Source organism: Bactrocera dorsalis, chromosome 1 (assembly GCF_023373825.1).
Source record: "Bactrocera dorsalis isolate Fly_Bdor chromosome 1, ASM2337382v1, whole genome shotgun sequence".
Lineage (NCBI taxonomy): Eukaryota > Metazoa > Arthropoda > Insecta > Diptera > Tephritidae > Bactrocera > Bactrocera dorsalis.
In genome coordinates this window covers 100,007,043-100,028,702 of record NC_064303.1, presented here as the reverse complement: position 1 = coordinate 100,028,702, position 21,660 = coordinate 100,007,043, and the positions used below count along the sequence as shown (strand labels likewise).

Genomic DNA, 21,660 nt, shown 5'->3' with positions numbered 1-21,660 from the left:
TCTGATGCTAATCGATGTGCCTTAATTACCGCTTGGCTATCGACGTTTGTATTTATCTTCTTTATACTGTTTCCTTCATTGTTAGCTACCTCAGTCACTTTTCTGACCGCAAACACTTCCGCCTAGAAGATACTGTGTACTTCGGTAGCTTGAAAGGTAGTCTGAGATTCGACACCGAGCAATAGATTTTGACTTCCACTCAATTAGGCATTTTTGATCTGTCTATAAAAGATCCCAGCAATAGATTCCTGCAACCAGTTCGTTAGGCATTTTTGATACTTCTGTCCAGATGTTCCATATTCCGCTAGCGAGTAGCCTGCTCCTGCGCTATCCATCCTCTTTTAGTGTGAGTTGAAACCTTCTTTCCCAATACAGACCTTCTCTCAAAATACAGACTAAAACTTTAAATAAAGGTCGAGCGTTCTAAAGTTGGTAGAAAAAAAGTAAAGTAAAGAGCCTATTTATTTAAGGCCGTGCTTTTCCAGTTTAAAAGAGTTTGTTGGATCTTACACACATTCCCAAATAACCTCAATATATAGTCCACAAACAGAAAGGAAAGGTCAGCAAATCAATGGCAGAAAAAATGCGGTGAAGAACCTATCTATTGAAGACCTTGCTTTTCCACACAGAAAGCAGTTTGATGAACCTTACACCACTCTCTAAAACACAGATCACAAACTAAAACCAAAGGTCAGCCAATCCACATCGGTAGAATCCCGTGAAGAGCCTATTATAAAAAGTGGAGCACCTCAAAACATTTTTTAGACAATTCTATATTATAACCGCCGCGATCCAACAATCATTTCATTGCAACGATTTTCGGTTTTCGTTCACTTACGGCTTCGTGTGACCTTTGTGGCCAAAAGCGAGGAAATCATTCGCTTAATGTGCACTCAAGTGCGTCCAAAGCACATAATTGATAAAATATGGCAAAACTTTGTGCGTAATTCAAATCTAATGTGAGCGCGCACATTTTTGTGACACAATGGTGCACTGCTCCTGTCCAACCGCTCCGCTCTCCACGCCACAATCAGCAACATTAGCCTCTGCATTGAGCATTTAAATTGGCGGCATTATACTTTATTTTAATTTATGAAATAACCTCAAATTTAGCGAACTCATTTGCACTATCGCTTAGTGGGCGTAACAGTTGCTTGCTTTTGCCCCATTTTTTTGGGGCTAAACGCTAAATTAGCGTATCCTTCGGTCGAGCTATTGACTACTAAAGTTTTTGATACTTTGAAATGAGAGTAAGGGGCGCATACATATGAAGGTACCTAATTGGAAATTGCAATGCATTTCAGTGCTGCCAAAATTGAACAGATACACAATTGGTGTGTTAGGAAATACTGCATGCCAGCGACTTAACACTCAGGGAGACTGGGGTCCGAACAAGAGCCCGCTGGAATTCTCTCTTTCTTCTACTGAATTCCTGAAAACTTGAATCACAGCGTCACAGAGGCTATTCCTTACGACTTTTTCTCTGCTCACATACCGACGCGGGTGGGGGGAATGGGGAGAAGTCGCTGGAGAAGAGGCGCAGCGAGTTTCTTCAAGGATAGGTCGAAGCTAAGAGGAAAGGTTGAAGGGGAATTTTTGGTTCGGAGCTCCCCGCCAATCTTAGCTTTAGGCTACCGGATTATTTTATGGATTTTCAGGCAGTAGTGACTGCTATCACGGTACAACGAATTTCGGCCTCTTTCAGGGAGGTGAGCATTCACTTCATTCACTCAGACTAGAGTTAGCATCAAGCATCTCGTTTTGGTGTCTGGTCACAGCGGATTTGCTGGAATCTGCAAAACCGATGAACTAGCTAGAAGAGACACCCTTAAATCTCCATTTTTTCTGGTATTCTCGCACTGGACTGCGAGATACTTCTGGCCTCGAGTATACTCGTAACACAAGAGATCTACTAAACTGCTTTCTCTGAGCAATATTCATATCGTCGTAATTGTAAAATCTTTTACTGGAGACTGTCAGAATCTTAAAATCTGACCGGACGTTAGGGTTCAAATGTATGGTGTAGGCTGAAGTGGAAACATCCAGGCACTTTCTTCTCCATTGTTCGGCCTTTACCAGACTTAGACTGAAACATCTCGATAATCTTACCTTCGGTGAACCAGAAGATATAGTGGGAACTGGCAGTAGCCGTCCCAATGAATTTATAATAGTCTAAAAGCGCTTTGTCGATTACTAAGGATCTTATGGTTTATTATAAAAAAGTTTAAGTACCACAACGGACCGGCGTTCTAAGCTGTCTAAAAGAGATCTCTCTTAGCATCGACCTCTTAATCCAGCCAAAGTCATAGTTGAAGCAATACGGTGGTCATACTTTTTACGAACCCAGCGAATGGGATGGAGTAGATATTAGCCGGCAGAATAACTCTGTGGCTGGCTCTTGGCCCTTTGTAAATATATAGCAGTCTTTTTGATCAATACCTAGGGGTTCTGGACATCATAATGGACAGGTGACTCCAGCTGTCCAAGTGGGATTTTTCGTGGTTTCATGAAAAATCAGCCTATTTACCTAACCTAGCCTACATAGGACATAATGAGGAACTGAAAATTGGTAAAAACAAAGAGAACACTCCAGCTCTGAAAGTATTAGATTCAGTAGCCGAAGGTGGAAGCAAAGGAAGAGGAAGACTCCACTCAGACGCAAAGATCAGTTGAAAAGTGCTGGCTGCACTTGGCATCTCCCATTAGCGGCAAATAGCGAAGAAAAGAAGTGATAGCGGCGTTGTTGTTAAACATAAGTAAAGGAAGGAATGTGGAGCAAAGAATATAAATGCTAGCAGTGACATTACGTTTTTCCTACAGGGTATGTATAAGTAGTTATAATACATATACCGTTGTAATTCATAAATACCGTCACAAAGTCGCAACGGCAATGCAATAACGCCCACGGTTGTTTACACATTTGAACTTATTTGAGCAGAAATTTACTGCACCAAATATGTGCTTACAGACATACATACAAACATACACCAAATTTTAATGCTGTCAAGTACGGCGTGAAGAAATAACACGAACTCCCCGCCAACACCCTCAAATGCGACTGTTCTCCAAAAACGTACGTAAATTTCAGCGCCGAAATCGCTTCACAGTGCGCACGCCTCCTCCGCTGCTCGTTTCACTCTTGTGCCTCTTGTTTGTACTCATACAACGCAATCGCTTGTATTAATCATTGCTCGACCCGGCTTGCGGCAATTTTCAGTCCACGTGGAAAACACGATTTAAACCTTTTAAATACCCATTTGATTTAATTTTATATGTGCGCCAGCACTTCCGTTCGTTAAACCAACACCCATATTTGCGTTAACCTCCACCTGCTGTCGTTTGTTCTCGGCGTTGGCTGCGCTTTGGTCGGCCGCCCATACGACGACGACGACAACGCAAAGCTGCAGCCGAGCAGTCGTTGCGGCAAAGCAGTTTTGTCGCCAGCAATTTTATTTGATTCTCTGCTATTTTTCATTCCACATCAATGAACACGATGCCGTTGGCCTTCAACACCTACAGCACCTGCCAGCTTATAGCATACCATACACACTCATGCATACCACACACGCACACAGTGTATTGCTCGCTGCAAACTGCTCTGTGTTATTCTGTGTGGCGCTGTATGACGCTGTGTTGGAATGCGGTGTCATGGGTGTTATTCGATTGATATAACGGATCTCTGATTGTTGCTCTACGATACTATTTTTATCGCTCGTTAAAGGTATTTTTCAGATTGCGCTGTATTTTTATTACAATTGTAATCCCTGACTGCAATCTGATATGTTTACATATATACAGACATATTTACATACTTACATACATATATATACATAGATATATTTTTGAAGATAAATAAGTGAGGCTTTCCACGCTTTGGTCGAGCTTCTCGTCGTATAATTAATTTTGGATATCCGCATGTTTGACAGCACCAACTGCGTCAAAAAAAGAGTACAACATAACGGTTCTTAGTCACTAAAGGAGCTTATTTAGAGATTCCCACAATTAAAAGTTAACATAAAGGAGCGTTGTGAAGCTTCTCATATGACTTTTGGCCTCACAAGAATGTAGGAGAAATACAAAATCCAAAAATCAATGACTTGAGACATAATCGACTTACCTAGAGGTAAATCCCGATAAGACGGATATGGTACCATTTATAAGGAGGTACAAAATCTCGACATTGTAACTCCAGAGGTTCAATGCGGTTAAGTTAACAATTAAGAAGAATGCCAAGTAAATACCTGGGTGTAATTTTGGATATCAAAATCATGTGGAAACTCAATGTTGAGGAGGGAAAAAAAGATATCAATGGTGCCAGGGGTCTACATCGGCCTTCATGCATCGACTATTGTTGTTGTAGCGGCATTCCTAAAGTTGTTTAGGGTCCTTGGCAAGATAAAATCCTGATCCGTTCCGGTTACCTAGACCCGACTGCCTTGAAAATGATTCATGCATTAGTGTTTCATAGCGATAGTCAAGCCAATCTTGCTTTACGGTGGTTGGATAGAGAAAACGCTTGAAGCGATTACATCGGTTCGCTGTTTCCACGACAGTCGGATCTAAGTAACCGGAACGGACCCGGATTTTTATCCGACTTAAAACTGTCAACTCGGTACCATGATTCGAAATTACCTCAGGAATGTTTTCTGCCGCTACAACAACAACCCGCTGTTCTCTGTCAATCGAAGTTTCAGCGGAAAGCTTTGCAAGAAAATGCAAGATTGGCGGTTTTAGGTTAATTCTCCACGAGGACCTTCGGACGTAGCTCGATAAACATAAAATTTATGGATAAAAAGACTACATATCTTCTTGCTTTTTCGGGGAGAGAAGGTTTCAAGTCAGATATATGGGTGAGGTAGGTAACAACGGAGGAAACGATCGAACTTCAATAACGAAAGGGTAAATAAGACAATAATGTCACATCGTATTTCGTCAGAGAATGTCCTTAGAAGCAGGTAGGTAGAAGATGGATTCAGGCCAAAAGGAATTCCAGGAAACAAAAATTACCAAAATACTAGTGTCCTTCCCCTGAACCATATCCGTAAATATGCATATGTACAAGTCGCTAAAATCGATATGCATATAATGAAATTTCCGAAAGGGCTGATAGACAGATCAGGGTGATCAGGTGGAATGCGTCAAAGACATGCAGGGTTAGTACAGAAAGTTATAGAATTAAATCGATTAAAAAAAATGTATTGAACCAATCGTTACAATTCTTAAGGAACTTTAAAAATAGATTCCTTCTGCGTCGATGCAGTGCTGCCAGCGCTATTTCCAAGCATTGAAGGCGTCACGATAGGCATTCCCTGGAATAGCCTTGAGATCCGAGCTGCATGCTGCTTGGTTCCCCTCTGTCGTCTTCTTTTCGGGCAAGAAAACAAAAAAAAGAGTCCGAGCCGCATCTGGGCTGTAGGGCGGCTGCGGAAGCGTTTGGATGCCGACATTGGTTAGGTAACTGTTCACAAGAAAGGCGGTGTGAGCCGGTGCGTTGTCGTGGTTAAACTTCCAATCGGCTGTGATGTCTTGTCGGACCCAACTGAGCCTTCATTTAAGTTTCTTGGAGACTTCCACAGAAAAACGCCGTGCACGAAAATGTTGTCCTGACTTTCTAGGTGCTCGGAGACAACTGACCAGCCGTTCGTTTTTGAGATGTCGATCTAAAATTTTGCACCCATACTTTTCTCAAATAGCTGCTCTTTTGTCAGAACAATCGATATCGGACCACTTAACATACATCTTTCATACAAACTGACCGATCAAAGTTTTTGTAAGGACTCTTTTGTGTCTGTGAAGGGTATTAACGGTTTTTCTTTCTTGTTTTTTTTTTCTTGTTTTATACATTTTTACAAACAGTTTTCAACAAAATATGATTTTCCATCCCCTTTTACCGTTTTCAAAGACTTCTGCATGGGCCTAGTAGACAATTATGTACACAGTGAATTTTTAGAGTTTCCGTTATATGAATTTTTTCTCGTCAAGAGTTGTAATTTCAGCAATCCAACACTATTTGCAACGGTAAGTAGTCATCCGCTGTTATTCTGCATCAACCAAGAATTGTTAATAACGTAACAGAGTTAACCTTACCTGTGTTAAATTTTTCTAAATTTTCTCTAATTCGTGATTTGGGATTTCCGACGAGCATTAAACCGATTTCTGTTACACGTTTGCGCTATATGCTTTACTTAGATTCTTGACTTTATATAAACTTGATTGATTTTTGGGTGAAAAAAAATGTTTACGCGCGGAATCCCACAACGTTTGCTTGTTATTTCTATAATAGAATTAATTTTATAATAAAAAGTAATCAAAGAGAGCACACTCCTTCTCCTTCGTTTTTCTTACAGTTAACTCCCCTTTGGGTATGCAAGTAATTTGATTGTTGAAACGCCCGTTAGGTTTGCACAAGCTTAACGCGTAAATTTGTGTGAATTTTTTTGTGTTTATTTATGAAAGTATGTTTGTACATGATTATATATATATATTTTCATTATATTACTCATCATCATCTTACAATAGTCACAAAACTTAATTAAGTCAAATTCTCCTGCTTCATTGATTTATCCCCATCTAAACAGCTGTCATCTGTGGACTTATTTGCGCTCGCCGAACTCGAGTTCAGCAGTGATGTGTTAGCTGTTGAGTTTAATTTCGATTTATTGCGACCCTCGTCATCGGAATCCTCATCGTCGGGATCCAGTTTAAGCATTAACTTTTTAAAATCTAAATATTTTATAACCAAATCCATACGTTCGTCATTATTCAAACTGGTTTGGCCAATTGCAACATTGGAAGCTAACTTCGACTCCTGTTGTTTCTTAATAATATCTATTGTTGTTTTAGGATTAAAATCTGTTACAGTTTTACGAACTACCGCCTTCTCGTATAACTTCGGTTCAGATGGTGAGTACCGCGATATTTTACCATCTGTTAAACTATACATATTTTTTAGATGATCCTTCAATATTAACAACAACATACACGCCTGCGCCGACATTATGCACTTTTGCATTTCGAATGCATTATCCGGCAAACGCTTGAACAATATGTCGGGATCATCTTCATCGTCGTCATCTTCTAAAACATCGCCTACATTAACGCTAGGTTTAAGATTTTCCTTAAATGTTGTGAGCAAATTAGTACCAACAATGGATATGAGTAAATCGACTTGATGTATTAAATAAAGCGGCTCATCCTGCACCACATAGGGAAAGTAAGCCAAGTTGTCCGCTATATACAGCATTTGCTGTAGCGAAGTTTTCTGATCGTCAAATTGCTTGACAATCGTTTGAACCAGCGCACGCCTTTGCGTTTTTATCGGACGCAAAAGCGTGTACAAGAAGTCATTTAGCGCCGTGGGCATGGTGTCCATCTGCCGTTTAACATAGCCACGTATGACTTTATTAGCGCCCTTACCCTTGTTGTTCTGCTGCAAAATGCCCTGTAAACGGAAGCTAAACTGCAAGCCTAACTGTGCCTTCATATTCACAAACCCGTTGTACATCTTATCGATGTCCTTGAGCAAGGCATCGGCTCTGTGCGCAGACTCGACACGCGAATCCGTGCTCAAGCATATAAGATATGGCACAGTCTTCACAGGATGCACGAGGCCCTGTCGCAGCACAATCTGTATGACTTTGACGGCCCACAAACGCACATTTTCATCCAGGTTTAGGAAACATTCGAATATTTCTTGCAGATACAGTTGTATGATGCGACTCGACATGCCTGACGACACGTCGTTCATTTCCTTCAAATCCTCCGTTTTCGACTGCTTATCCCAATCCTTCTCCTTGTTGAACATATTCATCTCCGACTCAGTCAGATATATCCAAATGTTACGCAAGCAAATGATTTTGAAGCAAGCATCGCTCGTCTCCGACAGCAGCATATCGCAGTAATAACGCTTCAACTTCGTGTTGGTCAGATAGTAATCGTTCATCACACAGAATGAGCCCAACGCGATGAGCGCCTCTTTGCGTATGTCCGGATTTTGATATTGCGCAAAGAACATCAGACACTCGAACACATCATTGCATATGGTCGGCGATAGGCCGTTTGTCGCGCCCACAACCTCTTTCGATTTGAAATCGAAATAACGCATCAGTATGCCGATGGTGAAGAGGCTGCGGCGTATAGCTGCACTTAAATTATTAATCTGACGATTTTGCAATATTTGACTACGGGTTTGATCTAAAATGCGATAAAACTTCTGAAAGCAATCTCTTATCAAAGCATAGTTATTCGTTATTTTGTTGACGATCGCACCCAAGCACGACACGCAGCTCTTTACGACCGCCTGATTTAGCGACACAACCAACAGCATCAAATGCTCTTCGAGCGAAGCTAAAAACGACTCACTCGCGTTATTAACCAGCGGTACGACCTGCAAAAAAAAAAAAATTAAACAGTTAAACAAAGCAAGGCGGCGCTGAAATATGTTATATTTACCTTTTCCAGTATGTCAGCGACGGCGCAAATGAATTTCGGTGCTGTTGTTGGGTGACACTTGATATTCAAATAAGGCTCGATAGTAATTGCGTGCTGCACCAGCAGCTGCGGACGCACCTTCGCCAATAAATGCAGTGTGGTGATGCAGCCCAGCATGCGTGTGTTGTCCGTGTCCTCCAGTTCGATCAGACGCCCCACCAAACCATCGGCCAGCTGCTGACACGACAGCAAAATATCAGCCGGTGGCTCGGTTTTCTTCTGCAATGTGTCTTTCATGCTGTCATCGCCTTTGGTTGCGCTCTCCTTGGGCTGGAAAATGCTGTTCAAGAGTCCCTCCAACCAAGCCGTGCCCGTGTCGTGTGCGATATTCACCACATCGATGATCTGATTGATCTTCAAATGTATGCCGTCCTTGTCGTTTTTATGTAACGGCGTAAACCACATTTTCATAAAGACCTCCGTCACCAGCTTTTGTATGCCCTCCTCATCGTTGACGCGTCGTATCATTTTCACGCATATTTCTGGAATTTTCTGAAACGTCGGATACTCTATGCAGATGTCGCGTAGTATTTTTATGACACGCTTGCGCACCGATACGCCCGTATCTAGAATTCTAGTCGACAGCATATCATAATACTGATCAATCAGCTCTTCGTTGCTCAGTACGAATTTACCAACCAAATCGACGGCCGCCTCACGCACCGATATGGCGGCATCCAAGAACTTTTGATTCACGCCCATTTGCATGTCCTTGCGCCGCAGTACCATCGGATCGACCTCGACTATATTCGCTAAGCATTTCATCGCACGCGTTCGAATGGCGATCGACGGCTCATTTACAACCAATATAATTTTCTTGAGATAGCCATCGAATGATTTGCTAAATGGCCGTTTGCTGGCCAAATATTGCGCTATTAAATGTGCATTGTTGTAATCGATATAGGTTTTTATGTGTTGTGCATGATTGGAATCGCCCAGCGTGGAGTACGGATTTATATTGTTCAATAAGCATTGCTTGCGTTTATCAAGCAAATTGAAACGTTCCATATTCAATTCTTGATCGGCCATAGTGCAATCGCCACCTACACGACTATCGACATTCTCGAAATTCATATCATCGCCGCTGTCGTCGTTGCTATCACTGCCGGAGAGATCGGCTTCTGTGCGTCTTTTACGCGTACTCTTCTTTCGCGTTGTATCCCGCTTGGCGCTCTCGTTGATGTTGCGGCGCTGATAAATTATATCACGATACCATTGTGTCAAATAAAAGTGCCGGGCATAATCCCAAATGGGATTGTCCACGTGTGCATTGGCGGCTAAAAAGTCCAGCAGTATTTTCTGCAGAAATTCCACACGCTCGTCCTCCTTTAATTCGACCTTATTATTGCTGGATGGCAAATCACCCTCCTTCTCCTGTTCCACTTTAATATAACGGATCATCGAGTCTATGACGTTCACTTTGTAGCGTGAGTCAACGGCATCCTTGCGTAAACGTGCCGCCACAATGCCCAAGTAATCCAATGAAACCAAGCGTATGCTCTGTTCTATAGACTTGTCGGAGACATAGCGCACAAGCATCGTGCCTAACAGTGAAAGCAATAATTCGGATGATGGCCATTCCGGTTTGTTTACGGTGGCCAGGAGATCGTAGATGAAATTCTCGAAGATTGGACGGAAATCGGTTTCATTCGACCGAGATTTGCATTTATTTAAAAATGTCGTTAGGAAATTTCCACCTATACTTATGGCGATTTCGTATTTTTTCAACACAATCACATCGATATTTTGTCTGTCGGTTTGTGTGGAAAAGCCGGCCGCTTGATTTGCCATATCGCCGTATTGCGGCAAGGACTTACGTTTATTCTGCGAATTGCTATTCATGACATCGGGTAAAATCGTAACACATTGAATGAGCTGTAGCACCAATGCGGTCACCATTTGGATGTTCCCACTATTGTTGATTAGTTTGAATGGGCGTAGATTTTTCTTCGAAGACGGCAAACGATCGATGGAGGTCAGTATATCACCAAGTATACTGCTGCGTATTTTTACGTATTCCTCTTTGCGAAAGAGCGTCGTGACCAATTCCAAACATACAAATTGCAGAGTTTCGATATTGTCCACAAAGAATGGTTCGATAGATAGGGTCGATAGTGGTAGTATGATGGTATCGACGAATATATATTTGTCGAAAAGCGTCACGAACACTTTCATTAGCTCTGTGGCCTTTGAGTATAGCAATTGCAGACTGCGATTGTAATTTTGATAGATTTTCGATTTTTTACGGTTATCTGTCTTTTTCATACTTTTAACTGTGTAGACGGGGTCATATGATGGAAAGATTGTCTCGCGAAATTGGAAATGCATGAATTTGATAATAAGCGAAATGTGATCTTCTTGCAAAAACTTAATATCCTTTGAGGTGCAATAAATATTGCAAATCAGTAGACAAGCTTCGATTCCGTTTAAAATCTTTTCCATTATTTCGTCATCCACAATGTCGTCTTCATCGTCTGGGCCAGCAGAATAATTTTTCGCCAAATACACATTTCGCATAGCGTAATTGACCAAAAGAGCCAATTTATTTTTCGGTATAACATCCAAAACATACTTGGCTTTCAATTTGGCGATGTCGTTGCTCATTATGTTAAGCATACGGGACGATATACATTCAATGTTCTCGTCCACATCGTCGGTATCGAAATTTGGAACTTCTGTGTCGTCCAGCGTCTCAATGATTTGCTCCAAATTGCGCATAAATTGCTGATACGTTTGTGATCGTAAAATTTCGTCTTTTGAACACTTCGAAGACGGTGTTGAGACAATGCGTTCGACGCAACGTAGTTTCGGTTGTGAGTGTATCTGTTCAGGCGGCACTTCATCAACTGAAGGAGGAAGTTTTCGCTTGACAGCTAGTGGTTTTTCATTTGTCTTCATCAAGTTAAATGCGTCATCATTCTCTGCTGCTTTGGTTAATTGTTTCGCATTTCGAGCAGGTAACACAGTTGTTGGTGGTACAGTGGGTGGTACAGATGCAGTCGCCGTTGTTGTCGTGGTTTCCATCTTTTCTACTTCTACTTCTTGCTTTGGAGTCTGCAATTCAGGTGGAGTTATCAAACCGAATTTTCGTGCAGACTCTGGTGATTTCTTTACAAATTTTTTTATGCTTTCTTGCATGAGAGATGCGTCTTTTTCCTTAAGTCTATTTATACATACCCTAACGTTAGCTACCTCAGACGATTTACTAACAGAATCTGCATTGGTCTTCCCGGCCTCACATCCGGTTTCACTCTTTATGGGCTTCAGCGTAGACCCCTGGTTAGTGTTCAAGTCGCTTGAATATGGAGTTGCTAAGGCTTGTGCGTTGAAACTGTGTTGGGTATATCCATTATTTACCGGCGGCTGTGCGTTTAACACACCAGTTGTAATTGTGCATTTACTATCTGGCATTTGAGTAAAGTTTGCAGTTTGATAATTTTCTGTCCCGGCTATTGGTATAGTTGCAGTTAAGTTTTGTTCATTTACAGTTGTTATATTATTAGAAATTTGTGGATTAATCGTTGCTGGCAAGGAACCCGTGTTTGGGAAAGATGCTGTACTTTCAAAAGCAGCCTTTTGTTCTTCTACCGGAAGGGTGGGCTTTTGTTCTGTTAGATTTTGATTTTTCCGTTTTCTCGGAGTATGCACATCGAAATTATTGTTTTGAATGGAAGTCATTTCCATTGTTGGAAAACTGCCACTATTCAAGTTCTTTGATATAGCAGGATTATTTGAATCCAGGGTCGTTTGTTGTTCAATCCGTTGCAGGTCATCAGACTGTTGCGTTGAAACGCCACTTCTTTGCCCGTGAACAACATTGTACCACTGTTCTTGTTGTTGCTGATGAGTTTGTTGTTTATTTTTCTGATTCAATTTGCCATTATTAGCATTAAACACGGTAGGGTTGTAGCTGTATATACCCTGTAGTAGTTCTGGATACGTATTTATATTAGTGCCAAATTGCTCAATTGCATACTGTGATTTTAGTTCTATTATTTCAGAGTTCGTCTGTTCGATAGCATGCACCAGCTGTTTTACTAAATTATCATCACGCACTGATAACAAATTGTTGGATTCTTTAGCAACCAACGTGTGAAATAGCAAGGATTTATTTAATGAAGTGACACTTGCCAATGTGTCTGGTACTGGAAGTTCACTAAGTAAATCTGACAAACTTGTCAAACAAGCCAAAGTTGTTACTGGAACACTGGGAATATCGGGGTCAGTCATATTATTTTCTAAAACTTGCAAAAAGCCCTTAGCACAGAACACTATTTCACGAGAATATCTTTATTTATCTCAAAAATCAGTCGCAGCTTTCTTCCAGTAGACTTAGATACCCCACAATTGTGTACATTCGTTAGATGCGCAGCGTTGTGCAGCGCCAAATATTAAGTTGTCTCGTAGGGCAGCTGATTTGCGCTATAGTTTGGCGCTATTTTATAATTAAACATAACTTGAGGATGTGATCATTAAATCCTAAAAAAAAGTCACCATTTAGATAATTCACACAAAATATTGGATTTTTACCTCTTTTGCTGACACAAAATAGCTGACACAAGAAAACTGGAAATGAAATGACATTTACAACCGCATTGCCAACCGCACGAATGGCATCGCTTTAAGTTGCCAACTGCAATAGAAAGTGCAAATATTAAGTGATAATGCAGGGTGACTCATGTACTGCAAATGTTTGATTCATATACAAGTAGTTATTTAGATATAAACGCGATACTATTTGTACTTTTTTCATTGAAACCTTTTCATTATATACAGTAAAATCAGTCATTTCAAGTATCTTGCATTTTTATTTACAATTTACTTGAAAGTTTGTGAGTTTTTCTACTCCACTCATTTTCTTAAAAAGATTGCGCTAAGTATTTTAATTAAAAAATCTCGAATAACAAAATAATTAACGAATTTATTTTCAATACTAATGATAACAACAAATATTTAACTTTTTGACCACACAAAGCAATTTACAACCTCTAATTACAAACAAGCACTCAAAACGATGGGTCAGAATGACTATCATCTGTGATTGGACCAAGTTCGTCAGAGTCACACTGAGAATGACTTTCTTCACTATTCCTATGTATTTCAGGAGACGAAGTTAGCAACCGCGAGCGCTTAATCATATGGACATCCGAATTTTCATTTTTCTCCTCCATTTTCTTTTTCAAGGTGTTATTATCTTGGTTAAATGTTTTGGACGGAAACTTGAAGTCCTGCGGTAATGGCTTTCCAAACTCATGTTTCACTTTCATAGGGCTATAGTTTAGCTCATGATGCACTATGGCTTTTACAGCAATTTTTTCGGACGCTATTTCAGGACTGTCGAAAGGTAAAGCGTCAGAGTTCGGAATATATTTCACCGGGGTGTTGGGGCTACTAAAATATAGTTATTTTTTCTCTAACTCAAAGAATTTAAAGGGGCATTTCATACCACTGTGGTAATAGTCTCACAATATTAAAATTCCTGTTATGATCGGGTTTGATTAATGTGGATGAGTGCACATCACAGTACATCTGGTCAAAGTCCAGCTCACTTTCCTAAATAAAAATACAAGTTAGGAATCATTTGGGATTGCAAAAATTTCTTATACTTTCAGAGCACGCTCCAGATCGTTTTGAAAGAAAATTGTTTCGCATTCTAATTCAGATTCCTCCAGTACTTGCATCACTTGCCGCATCTCTTCCAGTTTCATTCCTTCTTCATAAAGCCCTAAATCTTGCGTAGAACGGCAATGGTAAAGAAACGATAAATTTTGTTGTATCTTAAAGATGTTTACTTTTTTTATACAATAAACTTACTCATAAGCTTTGATTTGTAATCCTTTTGTTTAGCATTTCTAAGTTCCATTTTAGGCAAATGTTTTAAAAATGTGCGTAAAAGTTTTCTCACAAATAACGAGTCGACTAACTGTTTTTAATTCTACTTTAAAACTTAATGTATACAAACAACAACAAATAAAATAGAGCAAATTTACACAAAATGCAAGCTATACAAGGAGTTAAAACATGAACATTACAATAGTTGTGTAAAATTGATAAAATAATAACTTAAAAAGAGGATCAATAATTAAAAATAAAATTTATTTTTCTTTTTTATATATAATCTATTAATAATTATCCATTTTATGTATTAAATGCAAATATATTATCAGGGTTGTATTTGGATATAGCTGTGATTCAAACCTAGTATCAAACATTCTACAGCAATCGATAACGATAGTGTTGTCGATAGTTCTGCTGAATTCATAACATTAATTTGACAATTGACAAAACAACTCTACTATTCAATGCTTAAATTTTAACTTTCTAATATATTTAAACTTTTCGCTTAATAAATTTACAAAAGTGTACAGAATGTGGCAAGCTCAGCAAATAGCAGCAATCCAAATGGCGAATCAATTGCTTTATGCAATGTCAGCACCGCCAAGCTACTCGCTAAATCAACGGCCGCCGCACTTAGGTTCGCCAGCTTATGATGATACGGCCGCAGACACAGACGATGAAGATGATGAAAAGTTACGTACGCTCTTTGTTGGCAATTTAGATGATCGAGTTTCAGAAGATTTACTCTATGAAGTTTTTCTACAAGCTGGTCCTCTAGAGTCTGTACGTCTGCCCAAGGACAATGGCGGTCGTACACGCGGCTTTGGTTTTGTTGTGTACTCACATCGCTGCACGCCAATTTATGCTGTGCAATTATTTGCTGGCTTAATGCTTTTCCGCAAAATGTTAACAATTAAACCGCAAGGTGATACAAATGCGTCAAATAAGCGTCGTTCGTTTCCCAATGATTGTGAGCGCTACACGCATCGGCCGGGTGATAATAGTATGCTACGCAGCACAAGTTATCCAAGTTTCTATGATCCAGCTATGAATGATCTTCCAACCTCGCCTCAATCATCTAATCCGTTTCGTATAAATTCGCCCGATTCGCCCAGTACACATAGTAGTAGTCGGGAAAGAGGAAATAGAGACCGAGAGCGTGATAGAGATGTTGACCGAGACTGGGTCACCAATCATTCAAATAAACATTCTCGCTCGCATCCTTACAGACGTGATGATCGCCGTGAACGCGACGAAAGCAATCGTAAACGTAGGTAACAGTTGGAACAGGATTTGAAGGCGTTTTACATCAATATACTTTATGCAAAATAAAGGCATTGAATGAAGAGTATTGCTCGTACTTTTCAACATCAAAATTTGCAATAGGAAAACAGTAAAATTCTTCAAGTAAATTTTAATAGTGACCCGGCTAAATATTAGCGTAAACGTAATTTTGTAGTTTAAGGTAGTCAATAAGTAAATTGTAAGTCTGTATAAAAAATGCAATCTGTAAATATATAAAAATCTATTCTTTGGTTTCCTATGACCAACAGATTGTTTAAAAAAACTAAAAGGGCACTAATAATGAAAATGTAATTAGATGCCTATACAAAATGAGTACAAAATTGTATAAATTAACTGACTTAGGCTTAGCCCTTCAATTCTTTAATAAATATTAGATTATGATATATTGTCTCGAACCTCTCAAATATTGTATTGAAACAACGGATTATTTTATTTTAAATAATATTGTGTATAACATTCTAAAATTGCTTTATTCGTTTAAGAATGAATTTATAATTTACATTCGTTGCTTGATATTAAATGTATTTTAATAAATAATGACGCGCATAGTGTCTACTTACATACTCGATTTATATACAAATATAACCTAAAAAATATGAAGAAAAAATTTTAACAACGATTGCACCTTCCGCTTTACATAGACAGACGGACATGTCTAAATTGACTAGCGTTTCCTTCTGAGCGTTACAAACATCGTGAAAAACTTAGTATACCCTCCTCAGTGTATACGAATACAAAAAAAAATATTTGTAATAAATGTGTAATTATAATTTTATTAAAATATAACTACCCTAATGTGACAGAGCAATTCGTATTTAAAAACATTCGTGTGAATCACATTAAATATACTTTTATGTACAAATCTCGTTGCATTTACTAAGTAACTAATTTTATTATTATTTGTAGTCGGAAACAAGTTTTCAACGTATACTTTTCAGCGTTTTTTCCACATTGCGATATGTACGCGCCGGTATCACTTCAATAAGTAAACGATTGTAGCTGGGATGATCGGAGAGCAGTCGAAATATTGATTTAGCATAGCTGCGCGTCTCCAGACTACCCTCAAGTAGTAAATTGGCGCCCGTCACAAAGAATTTGTCACGATTTTCCCGTGGCATAGTGTACACCTTATCGCTGCCCAGCCGCTCAACCAGCCGATGCAACAGCTTCGCAGTCGTTGTGCGCACCAACGCATTCTGATGCAGCGCTCCCTTGGTGGTGAGTATATTTAAAATCTTTGGTGGCGTTAAATTATCACACATCGATTCTAGGGCACGTGTGGCATCGGCGCGCAGAAAACGATTTGTATCAGCCGTACGATGTAGCAGTGCGCAAACCAAATCGTCACACTCCTGTTCCAGACACTTCGATTTGAGTGTGAATAGTTCGGTGGTGGCCTGACATGCGGCACGTGATACTTGCGAGCGCAAATTACGCACCGAACGCGTCAGTTGTATGCATACCATATGCATTTGATTTTCCAATTGCTCCGGATGATAGCGCATTAGGCGCACCATTGATTTAAGGCCCAGCATAATGATCTCCCAATTACTGGAGTCCAGTTGATCGAAGGTTTTAAGCAAAGCGTCTCGCGGCTTGTCGAAACGTTGCAATGTGGGTGGATAGAGTTCGGCTTGTGGCATTTTAATTGCTTGCTTTACAGGTGAAATCCGCCGGTGATTTTTCAGAAAATGTGAAGTTTTCGCCTTTTGCTTCAGCGGTGTGTGTTGCGGTTTAATTGGTATGCTTGTATTGAGCTGTGAGCTTGTCGCAGAGCCTGACTCGGTGCTGGTTTGGTCGTATATGTGCTCCTGCTTCGATGGTGGGCGTTCGTACAGTGATTCCATAGACTTGATCATCGAATTGCGCCGCGATAGCATTTTAATCTCAGCGATGGTGGGTGAACGCGAACGCGACTGTGGCCGCGAGCGTACCGGTGTTTGCGGCTGTGATGGCGCTTGCACATTTTTGTTATACACATTGTCCGTCTCATCTGCATCTTCTTCTTTACTGCTGGCACTCGCCTCACGCGTCTGCTCGCGTAGGCCGCTGCCTTGTCGTTCGCTGTGCAGCTCATCCATCACCACAAAACTACTGTTATCTTCGATGTCTTCCTCGATTAACAGTGACTTAACGGATTGTGTACGCGACAGCACTGTTGGCGTATCGCCGAGCTGTGTTTTAATGCTCTCGCTTTTGCTGTGTAAACTCGCCAAGCTGCCATTCTTTTTTAACGGTGTATTGCTTGCGGTCGCCGCACTGGCATTACTTAAATCCTGCACATCCTCCAACTGCAAAACATCGTGTTCGCTTCGCCACTTCACTGGCGTTGGACTGCTCGATTCATTATCACTGCAGGCGTCTTGCAAAGCACCCATTTGTATGGTTGAACCGTTATCAGTTGTATCCTCCTTATCCGTGTTGGGATTTTGTGTTTCGTTGTCTTCGTTTCGTTGCCCTTCGTATGTACCGTTTGTGTTGCTAGGTATATCAGCTGATTGCGCCGAAGCAGTTGACTTCAGTGAATAGGCTACTGATTTATTCGAAACTGGTGTGGCTTGTTTCGAACCGTTATTTTGCTGTTTTTGCATGTCCGCAATTGCAGTCGCCGCAATCACAGCTGCCTCTCCATCCAATGGCCCAGGTCTGTTGCTGTAAAGAAGGTATAACTGTTATTAATGTATTCTATTTGCAGCGTCTTAAAGAAAACCGGGTTCGAATCCGTATTGATCGTAACTCTGACTCTATATATTCAGTTTATTCAAAAATAATTTCTAAAATTTAATATTGTTCTCAAAAAACCGTATTCAATGACTGTTGTTGCCAGGAAAGCAAATCACAACGGAACGTCGTCAGAGAGGTAAGTGTTGGGTTTTAATTTACAGCTGCCAAAAATTTTTTTTATATCAAAATTGTTGATATTGTTCGAAAAAAAATTTACGAAAAATATAATTTAACAATATGTTATTGCCAAACATCGGTAAATGTAATTTCGTAGTTGTTTCGAAATTTCGAAATTACAAATATTGTAAGCAACTTTTTTTTTGTTTTATCAAAAACCGTTATTAGTCAGATATCACGAAAGCTGAAATCAATTTCTAACTCATTTCGAAAATATTTTACATACATTTTGACCAAATCAAAACTTCGAAATTTCAAATATTGAAGTCAATCGTTTTTTTTATTAAAAACCGTTATTCGGTTGTTATACCGAAGACTGAAATCACCTTGAAAGATTTTTCGACCCCATTTCGAAAACTTCACATACTCAAATCGAAATTTCGAAGTTTCAAATATTATCAAAACACGATATAACGTAAGCTGAAATCACTTTCTAACCAATTTCGAAAATATTTTTCAGTAAAAATGTGGAATTTTTCAATATGTATTCAATTTTTTGACCAAATCCAAGTTCGAAATTTCGAATATTGTAGTCAAATGTTTTTTTTTTATCAAAAACCATTATTTGGCCGATTTACCGAACACTGAAATCACCTTATAAGATTTTTCGACCTCATTTCGAAAACATTACATATTCAAATCGAAAATATCACATACTCAATTCGAAAATTCAAAGTTTTAACTATTATCAAAAAATATTAAAGTTGAGATCACTTTCTTACTCATTTCGAAAATATGTTACATAAAAATGTGGAATTTCTCATACTCATTTATGTATATATTTTAACCAATTCGAAATTTCAAATATTGTTGTTAACTGTTTTTTTTAGCAAAACCCGTTATTTGTTGGATATGAGGCAAGCTGAAAATACTTAGTAAAATTTTTCGAACTTATTTCGAAAACATATTACATAAAAATGTGGAATTTTTCACACTTTATATATTTTTTAACCAAATTGAAATTTCGAAAATTCAAAATTTTTTGTCAGCTTTTTTTTATCAATGTATACATATTTGGCCTATATAACACAACCTAAAATCATCTTGTAAGATTTTTCGAACTCATTTCGAAAACATTACATAATTTCGAAATTTCAAATATTATCCAAAACCGATAGAACGTAAGCTGAAATCACTTTCTAACTAAATTCAAAAATATTTTGAATAAAAATGTTGAATTTTCGTACTCATTTATATATTTCAATCAAATCGAAATTTCGAAATTGCAAATATAGTTCCCAATTCTTTATTGTTTGATCAAAAACTGCTATTTCGCCGATATAACGAAGGCTGAAATCACCACCTTGTGCAGTTTTTAGAACTTATTTCGAAAACAGTACATGAAAATGTAGAGGTTTTGTACTCACATATCACACATACATATGTATATTTTAAACAGATCTTATTTTTGTTATAAATGCATAATCTATATAAACTTATACATATATTGTACATATGTATGTATGTATAGTATATTATTAATGCCAGTCTATTGTGGCACGCACATCTGGGCACTGCAAAGCATTCATGCGCATTTGTGGTATATTTTTGAACGTGAGCGTTCCCATCTGACCACTTTTTAATTTTATTTTTCATTTTATTTTTATTAACATTAACATGAATGTATATGTATGTATGTATATCTGTGCAAATAACCGTAGTCTCCACCCATTGGCGTTGAGTTCACTGAACTTGCTGCATTTGAAAAATTAATAAATATGCAAACAAGCATTTTTCAGTTCAGAAATAAACGCAGGTCAAAAGTAAAAATATAATTTCTCAATTTCAATTTGCCCCCGCCCTTTTAACCCTCCATATTTTTATGCTACCGGTGCCATCAGCAATTTGCCACTCTAATGAATTGTCGCAATTGGTATGTACACTTGTGTGCGTGTGTGTGTGGTTTTATTTGAGTTGTTGACAACTGTTTAATAAAAGTCGTTAGCGTTAAATTGCTTGCTGAGACAGTTATTGGAGCGTAATAGTTGCAAGTGCCCCCCACATCCCTCCCCAAGCACTATTTTTTGTTTCGAGAGCGTTCAAAGGATTATCGGTAATTTATTGTATTGTAAAAAAAAATATTTTTTTTGGTTTTCTGTTAGCTGTTCTTATTTAAAATGCGTAAACGACTAAATGTTAAATTCAATCATTGTGGTACGCCCGCTGTAGGGTTTTAAGCGTATTAAGTCCGAATACGTGGTCTCTCCCATAAAACAGAGAAAGTGCGCCCATATACTTTTATAGACATATGTATGTATGTATATTGGTTGGAACTAACACATTCCTAATTTATATTAAAACAAAGGCAAAAACTCTAGAAGTAAGAGGAGCTCTGTTCGGTAGAAGTCAAATTAGCCGCTACTCCTCCACCATACAGTATTCGCAATTCACTTGTTAAATTTGAAATTGAATCACTCACTTTAATGACATAACACTTAACTGCGAAACCACGCACGCAGCACAGTCCGTTATTATTTGACGCATCATCATTGTGCCACTTGTATTTGTCGTTACACGACTTTCTTAGCGCGAAGTGCGTCATTTGTTTTATTGCATATTTCTAGGCGCTCAAACATTGTGTGCCGTCAACTCTTTTCCTTTCGAAGGCAATTAATTATAACTTGAGACTTTCATTTGCATAAACACTAAACTTTTTTGCATTCAAATGTGGCATAGTTTGTTATTTTTGCAAATGTAGTTTTTTTTGTCAGTCCGGCTCAAATTTGATCAGATTGTTTAGTTGAGTGATTGTTGGAAATTTGCAAATAACTTGTGCTTTTTTAATTTTTTTAGTACTATTTTTTATCTGTAAGTAGTATTTTAATTTTTTTAATACTATTTAACATTTTTTTACTACAATTTAAAATTTTTAGTACTATGTATTTTAAAATTATATCAGTACTATTTATTTATTTTTTTAATATCGAAGTTTTAAAGTTTAAATCATTTTAAATTTTTTAATACTCTTTTGAATTTTTTAAGTAATATTTCAAATTTCTTTACTACTATTTTACTTTTTTTGGTGCTATTCAAAAAAATTAATATTTATTATTTTAAGTTCTACATTGCTATTTTATTTATCTTTTTAATAATGAAATTTGAAATTATTTAACATTTTTAAGTACT

At 38.5% G+C, this 21,660-nt stretch overlaps 4 protein-coding genes across 6 annotated transcripts in view; 1 reads left to right on the top strand and 3 right to left on the bottom strand.

Annotated features, from left to right (window-relative positions):
- Positions 1-6,394: 6,394 nt before the first annotated feature.
- Positions 6,395-13,093, bottom strand: LOC105227816 (nipped-B protein). Of its 2 annotated transcripts, none has more exons than XM_049461111.1 (3): positions 13,021-13,093; positions 8,452-12,969; positions 6,395-8,386 (listed from the first exon to the last, which is right to left on the bottom strand). In XM_049461111.1, exons 2-3 carry the CDS (start codon positions 12,718-12,720, stop codon positions 6,533-6,535), a joined length of 6,123 nt encoding a protein of 2,040 aa, XP_049317068.1. In that variant the 5' UTR covers positions 12,721-12,969; positions 13,021-13,093; the 3' UTR covers positions 6,395-6,532. The 2 variants fall into 2 exon arrangements, with proteins under 2 accessions (XP_049317068.1, XP_049317097.1); XM_049461140.1 differs by lacking the exon at positions 13,021-13,093 and having other exon boundaries at positions 8,452-11,544; positions 11,668-13,014.
- Positions 13,094-13,391: 298 nt separating this feature from the next.
- LOC105227814 (uncharacterized) lies at positions 13,392-14,457 on the bottom strand. Of its 2 annotated transcripts, none has more exons than XM_011207342.4 (4): positions 14,305-14,457; positions 14,097-14,221; positions 13,937-14,043; positions 13,392-13,881 (listed from the first exon to the last, which is right to left on the bottom strand). In XM_011207342.4, exons 1-4 carry the CDS (start codon positions 14,351-14,353, stop codon positions 13,497-13,499), a joined length of 666 nt encoding a protein of 221 aa, XP_011205644.2. In that variant the 5' UTR covers positions 14,354-14,457; the 3' UTR covers positions 13,392-13,496. The 2 variants fall into 2 exon arrangements, with proteins under 2 accessions (XP_011205644.2, XP_011205645.2); XM_011207343.4 differs by having other exon boundaries at positions 13,392-13,878.
- Positions 14,458-14,753: 296 nt separating this feature from the next.
- LOC105227813 (RNA-binding protein 7) lies at positions 14,754-16,211 on the top strand. Its single transcript, XM_011207341.3, has one exon. It carries the CDS (start codon positions 14,860-14,862, stop codon positions 15,604-15,606), a length of 747 nt encoding a protein of 248 aa, XP_011205643.2. The 5' UTR covers positions 14,754-14,859; the 3' UTR covers positions 15,607-16,211.
- A 170-nt stretch (positions 16,212-16,381) lies between these two features.
- LOC105227823 (uncharacterized) overlaps positions 16,382-21,660 on the bottom strand; it is a 41,515-nt gene continuing 36,236 nt past the window's right edge. Inside the window, exon 9 of the mRNA XM_049447966.1 lies at positions 16,382-18,285. Coding sequence (XP_049303923.1) covers positions 16,554-18,285 — 1,732 coding nt within the window. The 3' untranslated portion in view covers positions 16,382-16,553. The remainder of the gene's footprint in view (positions 18,286-21,660) is intronic.